At 37.9% G+C, this 7,806-nt stretch overlaps 2 protein-coding genes across 2 annotated transcripts in view; both read right to left on the bottom strand.

The window, feature by feature from the left end:
• Positions 1-1,967: 1,967 nt before the first annotated feature.
• On the bottom strand, positions 1,968-6,097 carry fbxo4 (F-box protein 4). The gene is made up of 7 exons (XM_015024132.1): positions 5,810-6,097; positions 4,846-5,120; positions 4,525-4,745; positions 3,507-3,582; positions 3,239-3,411; positions 2,941-3,134; positions 1,968-2,855 (listed from the first exon to the last, which is right to left on the bottom strand). Exons 1-7 carry the CDS (start codon positions 5,960-5,962, stop codon positions 2,772-2,774), a joined length of 1,176 nt encoding a protein of 391 aa, XP_014879618.1. The 5' UTR covers positions 5,963-6,097; the 3' UTR covers positions 1,968-2,771.
• Positions 6,098-6,863: 766 nt separating this feature from the next.
• Positions 6,864-7,806, bottom strand: part of rimoc1 (rab7a interacting mon1-ccz1 complex subunit 1) — a 6,843-nt gene continuing 5,900 nt past the window's right edge. The window contains exons 5-6 of the mRNA XM_015024139.1: positions 7,300-7,411; positions 6,864-7,207 (exon numbers count right to left, since the gene is read on the bottom strand). Coding sequence (XP_014879625.1) covers positions 6,972-7,207; positions 7,300-7,411 — 348 coding nt within the window. The 3' untranslated portion in view covers positions 6,864-6,971. The remainder of the gene's footprint in view (positions 7,208-7,299; positions 7,412-7,806) is intronic.

Genomic DNA, 7,806 nt, shown 5'->3' on the forward strand with positions numbered 1-7,806 from the left:
TTAAATAAAATGTTTCCCTTTAATCTTACTAAAAAAAATTCAAAAAAAAAAAAAAAAAAAAAAAGGTCTTCAACAGGCACAGCATCACAAAGAGCTGTGGAACAAACTTACAATTAAACTGGAAATAACCAAATTAAAAAAATACAAGAAATCATTATATCAAAGCCTGATTGAGTCAACAACATTTAGTCTGAGAGGTTGGTATTTCACAGCTTTTCGACCTCAGTGGAAAACTGCCTACAATTTAGCTCCATCCTGGATAACAAACAATTTAAATGAGCTCTGTCGTTTCTGATTGAAAAAAGGTCAAATGTTAAAATAAAAATATTATGGCTAGAAAAAGCTTGCAGTTTCTTTACACCTTGCTGAGGAACATTTATCCAAACACTAGTCAGAGTATGTACATAATTCAGCCTGTGTGTATAAATCTAACCCTGTGTGAATTCAGCATAAATTCCAACCAAGGCACATGGTTCTCATTGTTAAAACTTACTGACTTTTTAAGCTGTGTGATCAATCCACCCTGGAAAAACAACAGCTCAAATGCACGAGTAAAAGTCCAAATTCGATTACATCCATGTAAATGTCTGACTGCACCGTGCATTTGGACTGCACATTTAGCACTTTGTCGTACTCTTTCAATGTCGGCACTTGCAAGATTTTACATTCTTACATTCCTTACTCCCTACCATATTTCTATAAAGTGTCATCTCACTAATCTGTGGCCTGCTTTGAATCAGTCAGTCAGGGTTTCTTCTTCGCTTCCTCTAATTTCAGAGGGCCCCAGTGACTTAAGAAGACAAGACGCAGCTGAAGGTCTGGTACTCATTCAACAGTCCAAAACATGGACCGAGCACCTCCCCCACCAGACCCAGGCACCATTACATCTCACTGGTTGAGAAGTGCTCATGGTTTAGTAGGAAGACTTTGACAACATCTAGATAAGAACCTGCGACATGTTCAACTTAACCCACCGTAACTCTGTTAAGTATTTATTTACATAAAAGAAGCTCAAAATCAACCTCAGGTTCACCTAAGAATTTTTTTTTATTTGTTCAGATGACTGAACAAACATCAACTATTAGTGTTAGTCCCTACTTGGCCTTAGAACAGGTTGACCGTTATTGATGACTATCCAAGCTGATCGTCCAGCCCGTGTAAACTATGAACTCTCTATTATACACAAACAGATACACAGCCAGACAAAACCAGACAGAAGGTAAGGAACTGCAGAGTGAGGACCAAAGACAAGACATCCTGTTTACACAGAGCAGAAAGTAGAAAGCGTATTCCTGTCTCTCCTAGATGCACACTAATTACATACAGATGTCCACGGTTAGTAGGCTGGTTTCACCATTATTCACTGAAAATTAAAGATTGCAAGAAAAAAACTAAACAAACAAACAAAAAAAAAACAATCTCCGCTTCAATACCGTTAAAGTTTGCCTAATGGACCCAAATGGAAGCAATCATGATCTTGTTCGAAACCTACATGTGTATAAAAATGACTACTGAGATGGAGGAACCTTTTGATGGAAGGGTTGGTTAGAGGAAAGAACATTTGCTGACAATTTAAGGTTACCAAGGGGACCAGAATAAAAGAGCGTCAGCGAAGCATATTATCTTGTCATACCTAACATGCTGGTGAAACGATATCTATTGTTGCCATTAAAGCGTCTGAGCTGTGCCATTATGGATGTAGAAAATGGAGGTGAACCAGGTTAGGTTGCCATTTTCCATTCAAAAACACAACTTTAACCACATTAAGAGAGAGGCGGTGGCCATCTGAGTGACGCAGATGTGCTGAACTTAGAATTTAAAGAAAAGCAGAGCACTAAGAGATTAAAATATGATTCATGACACTTTACGTGCAGCGATAGACAAAACATTTTACAGATGCTGACTGACATAATCTGCAGTGGGGAGCGGTGTAACATAAAAACAGTCAAACAGAAGGTCAAGGGATCTGAATGGGGCAAAAATTATTTTTAATAGTCACTGCATATTAAATAAATCGACAAGAGTATGAACTGAATAAAAAGGATCATTTGTTCCTGCTCTTAAGAAATAAAAACACGTGTATTCAACAAAAGCGTCTTACAAAATGTTTCAAGTATCCAATGCTCATCAAAAGTTATTTCTTTTTATTTGTTTTTTAATAGATTACTCGTCTTAATTTGCCTATGTGAAAACGTTTTATTTGAAGACACCATTTCCTCCTAACATTTTCATGAAGACACTTTCACAGGACAGTTTCTAGCAAACATTCATAATTATGAAATCCAAGGATCAAGAAAAGATATAACATTTGTGACCATATGTAAAACAAACAAGTAAAAAAAAAGTATCAAACTTTCTTCAAGGTGAAACGTTACGTTTTTACAGCAGGTCTACCTTCCCTGATTTGCAAAGAAGTGAAAAAGTCTCAGTGCAGCTTCAGCATTTTGTTTTCTTGCAGTTACTGTTAAATAATTCAGTTTGTTCTGTTTCTATGCTCTAGTGCCCAACTGGAATTCCTTCACTTGCACCATTTAAAAAAAAAGATATCCCTACCAGCTCACCCACATGAGTCCCAGTTTTCCTCATTGCTGCTCAACCTTTTAATTAAACTCCACTGGCAGTGCTCCTCGAGTAAGACTTTGGCAGATCAGACAGCTACGCTTGCAAGATGAAAACAATAAAGTGGCGGATACTGACATCAAAATTAGGTGGCCGGGTGGTCTGTAGTCGAATTCTCTTTCATGGTATTGGGTCAAACCGATATATCATCCCTAAATTTTGACGCCAGAAGACTTCAGCAGCCAGGCAATCCCATCTAAAACCCCTGTTAATGATTCTGCCACTGTGTCCTGCACCTGAAAGGAACACAGGAACACTCTTTGAAAATTATCTACATGGTTAAGTAGAAAGTTTGGAATTAATTACGTATGATATAGTTACCATCCAGCGATTAGATAGCTGAGGAAGGCCAAGTCTCTTTGCCACATAAACGCAGGGCGTCCGACATTTGGCTCCATCACTCGCTTCCTCTGGTTCTCGCGAGACGCAGGAGAGCACCAATAGTGGCTTAGCTGTGGAATCCCCAACAAAATTCAGCACAGCTCTAATCTGGGCCGCCTCACACGCCCCATCACCTGAGAAATAAATGTTTTCATGCACTTATTCAAAAGTCAAAGATTACCAATGGCTGCAAAAAAAAAAAAAAAAAAAAAAAAAAAAACATTAAATTTTCCCTCACCTTCTCCAGGTTCTGCATTGGCAACATAAATGAAGCCATCCACCTCCTGGCACACCTTCTGCACCTGAGGAGCAGGCGTAAACACTGGATGACCCGCGTCATCAGTTCCTTCAAAGATAAAGAGCTTATTGCTGACGCTCCCCTTCTGCAGTCGTGCTTTTTCTCTCTCAGCTCTGCAGACAGAAAGCAAAGTTACTGTAGCTGTAGCGTAAACAAAAAAGACTTGTGAATAACTACAACTCTGTGACATCTTGAATAAAGATCTTACCCGTACGTGGAATATAGCGTTAGGATGTTAAATTTGTGTTGGTTGTTGAACAAGTAGCTGATCCCAGAGCCAATACCTAGAATAAAAATGGTGTCTGGATTTAGTTTGGCTTACTATTTTAGTAACCTGTCTGACAGTAACTAGTAAGGAATGTAAATACTGCCATCATGTGGTAGGCCAATAAAACTACAAATAAGATAAAACATGCAGATTATGCATTCAATGCATGCAATTCTTTCATACCGTCTCATATTTCAACCTCAAATTCTATATAACAAATATTATTGGGATGTTATGTGGTAGACTAACTCAAAGTGGAAAGAAAGGGACTCAAAGTCTAACAAATTTCATCACAGTAAAAGCACAACTATTCTATCGAGGCCTCAGATGTTTGTTGGAGAACAAACTAATGGTGAATAGTGTGACCCAACTGTAAACTTAGACTTAGTCCATCAACCCTTTAAGTCAAGCAGGGAGAGGATTAATCTAAGAAGTAACCAAGAGGCCATAGAGTAAGTCTGGAGGAGGTGCAGACATCCACAGCTCCTGCTGACAGGCCAGCTATTACGTCCTATATGAATCTGATATTCAAGGAGGGATTAAAAGAAATAAAGCCCTTGCTGAAAAAAAATTCTTAACATGTATTTTTTTAAAGTTACTACATGCCATGGCGGGTCGAACTGTTGCAATCGATGTTCACAGATGCTCTTCATCCAATCTGACTGAGTTAGAGCCATTTATAGAAAGAACTGATATAAAAAGTAGTCTCTCTACTGCTGGCAAACCCAGTAAAATAAATTAAAGTTGGGCTTGTAATGTGGTAAAATAGAACAAAAAGTTAAGTGGTATATTGTCTACGGTTATGACTGGATTTTGAAAGTTTTTATACGGTATTGCATAAGTCTTGGATTCAGGATGCAATGATAAAAAGACAATTTTTTTTTTTATTTATATTTGCAGATACAGAACTATCAACAAAAATAGCAATAACAAAAAGGAAAACTTAGCATTGCCTTACCATTTATCTGCCTGTGTGGAGTACCAGACACAGGTAACAGATCGTGGGCATGCATCAGTCTTGTGACAAAAGAGACGTCAATCTCCTCCATGCCAGGCCCAAACATTGCAAAGCGAGGTTCAGATGAGGGCATGAGGTAGTGAAGGAATGAGGTCAGAAGTTCATATGCTGGTCGGGAGGGCAACCACTGCTGTCTGCAGGATGGACAACCTTTCAGGTATCTGGTAAAACAAAGCAGTAATTACAACAAAAAAAAAAAAAAAAACATGGAAGAAACTTTTACAAACTGGCTTTAAATCAATGCATTAAGAATATACCTACTCTGACATGTAGTCACATTTCAGTTCGCTATTTTTCTCTTCCTCTTCTTTTCTGTCATCCAAACTTTCATGTTCACTGACGAGCGGGGCATCCAGCAACTCCAGATCTGGCATTGTCAGATGATCGATGGATGACCAGTGTGGCATGTCCCGCAACAGGAAGTATTTCCACAGTAATGGATCTCTCACCATGGCCCTCCAGTACCGACAGGTGGCTCCCAGGTTGCAGATATCCACAGGAGAGAGAAAGGTCATGATCAGGAATTGTACGTCGACCTTTTGAAACGAGGGATATGTTTAATTTATACATTTAAATACTGAATACTGGCCTGCTATTAAAAATAGGAGACAGTGGCCAAACTTTCTTGACTCTCAATAGTGGTTATGCCATTTAGATCAGGGCCAGAAGAACAAGATCATGATTACAAGCGATTGAAATAAGCTTCCCCTGCAGGACGGACGACTGGGCCTCCTCTTAGAAACAGTGAGCTTTTCCAACATTTAATCAGCATTTAAGTTGCAAAAAACAGCAATCACCTTGTTTTGATGGAATAGAATCAGCAAAAGATGTCAGTTTTTTAAGCCTTAATGTCTAAATGTTTTAATGAAAGCGGTGAAACTAGTCAGACCTTTTTTTTCTTTAGTGAGGGCAATATGCCATGATGATAAGTCTAAATGTCTTAATTTTTCAAATCTCAAAAACCATCTGATTAACAGACCACAAGGATTTAAATGAAATATTAATTAGTAAACTGTACAGTCAATTCCATTGGGAAAACAAACATTTCTAAAAACACACAAAAATAAAGTCTTTAAAAAAAAAGCCCTAACTAACAGATGAGGGGGAAAAAATATTTAAACAAACTTTTGTTTTCTTTTTTCTAAATTTCAACTGTACACCAGAGAAGCTGAGCACACCATAACTAGAATTGTTAAAAAAAAAAACATTAAAAAAATTGCCTTACAGGAAAGCTGTCCAAATATCCAAAGTGTGACGCCTCTTCTTGCTCCTTATCCAACATTGAGCTTCTGGTAGCTTTCTCCGGAAAATATCGCTCACTGAACCGCCTGAGGCTGCGAATCACCACGGACTTCAGCTGCCCATTTCTCCCAGCCATGGCTCCAGATGTTAAAACTCACTGACAAACTAATAAGGACTTTCAATCCCAGTGAAACGCGGTCTGCCAAACGACAACAAATGTGACGTTTCCTTCTCTTTTTACTTCCTCCTTAGTGGCAGTCCTGGTGCATTGTGGGTGATGTAGTTTTGCATGGACTGAAACGGATTCAAAGCCAAAGAAGTATAACATAGTGGAAAACATTTTCTGAAAACAAATCATATCTTTATTGTCAACAAGGACATAAAAAAAAACAGATTTTTTTTTTCTTCCTTCAAACAGGCTCTGTATTAATGGTTACACCGCCAACGTTATCCAAGTGGAGTGGAAGGAAATGAATTGTATGATACATAGGAGAACAGGCAACACATTAGAAAAATGGCATCTACACACCTAAACATACTTAAAATTGGTCAAAATTTCTGAAGCATCTTGCTTTACTTACAATGTGTATATTTTATACACACGTTAGCCACAACTCTATTACATCTGAAACACATTAAAAATGGCAACAAAACAATAAATAAGATGTTATGTGCAATGTCACACATCCAGCTGGATTACTTTCAAATCTGAAACAATTGTAAAAAGTAGAGACGGCCATTTTATTTAAATAACACACTCTGAATATTAATAATAAAGTTATTATAACATCTTTAGAGCAAACAACTGCTCCAAGCACTATTCAAGATGAGATCTGAGCAATCAGCAGAAAACAAAACAAAACAAAACAAAAAAAAACAATTAAGCTTCCTGTCTTTTCGGTCTTTGTTTTCCTCCGACGTTCTAAACTCTCACATGCTCTGCCCGAGTTCTTTTGGACTAAGATAACCCAAAGACACCTTTTCATCACATACACATACAGGGTGTCCAGCTTTTTTTTTTTTTTTTTACCTTCTACAACGCTGCACCTCTTTTACGGAGTTCCATATTTATTTGGGTTTGACACATTTGAACACTGAACTCAGATCTGCGCCTGATGGTAACTTTTACACATGAGCACTTTATTTCACTGTAAAATACTAAGGATTTCCTTGGCATTTTCTGTATTCCAGCCCTGGCCCTGCAGAGGTCCCTCGCAGGCATTCACATATTTGTTCAGAATCTGTGTGCCGATGTCCCGAAACTGGAGGCCGTCTTCTTTGTGGTCTGTAGGGTCGGCGCTGCAGTCCTCATACTTGACGGCCCAGAAACACATTTCCCCAATGTACATCATCGTCAGCAGGTGGGTGTCTGAAAAAATACCTGTCAAAACACACAAGCAGATAACAGGCATGGCAAAAAGGAAGGCAGGAAGGCATAACAGTGTTTTACTATTCAGAGATGAACATATTTACCCTCAGATAAAATGCTTGCTCCACTGTCATGAAGGACCACCCCGTCGCTGAGCTTCACTGTGTTTCTAACTTGCAGCATCCGCATCAAATACCGAACACCTTCTTGAATACACTGGATCAAAATGTGCATGTAGGCCAAGAAAAAAATGTTAGAAACTTTAGACACTTCTTCCAGCCAACAAGGTCAAAATTAATGAGACATGACATTTCCCAAACGCTTCAACTGTAGTTCCTTGAATTCATACTGCTTGAACATATTACAGCAAGAAACGTCAACATGCTGTATTTTATTGGGGGGGGTTGTGTTAGGTCAGCTCACAGTAACTGTTTTATTAAATATCAGCAATAAAGGGTGTGAATACAAACACACACCAGACTTTTCAGCTTTTAGTTGCAAAAAAAAAAAAAATATATGTATATATATATATATATATATATATATATATATATATATATATATATTTTTTTTTTTTTTTTTAAAAACCCTTTCTTTTTTTTTTCTTTTTT

Source organism: Poecilia latipinna, unplaced genomic scaffold (genome assembly GCF_001443285.1).
Source record: "Poecilia latipinna isolate Pla-1442-1.1 unplaced genomic scaffold, P_latipinna-1.0 Scaffold91, whole genome shotgun sequence".
NCBI classification, from domain to species: Eukaryota; Metazoa; Chordata; class Actinopteri; order Cyprinodontiformes; family Poeciliidae; genus Poecilia; species Poecilia latipinna.

Bases quoted from the DNA above. Each gene is read 5' to 3' on its own strand.
- fbxo4 (XM_015024132.1), bottom strand. From the start codon at position 5,962: ATGGCTGGGAGAAATGGGCAGCTGAAGTCCGTGGTGATTCGCAGCCTC. The intron at 5,121-5,809 runs GTAAGGCAATTT...TCGTTTCAAAAG, and splicing joins GATATTTGGACAGCTTTCCT to GTCGACGTACAATTCCTGAT. The intron at 3,135-3,238 runs GTGAGGGAAAAT...TTTATTTCTCAG, and splicing joins CAATGCAGAACCTGGAGAAG to GTGATGGGGCGTGTGAGGCG.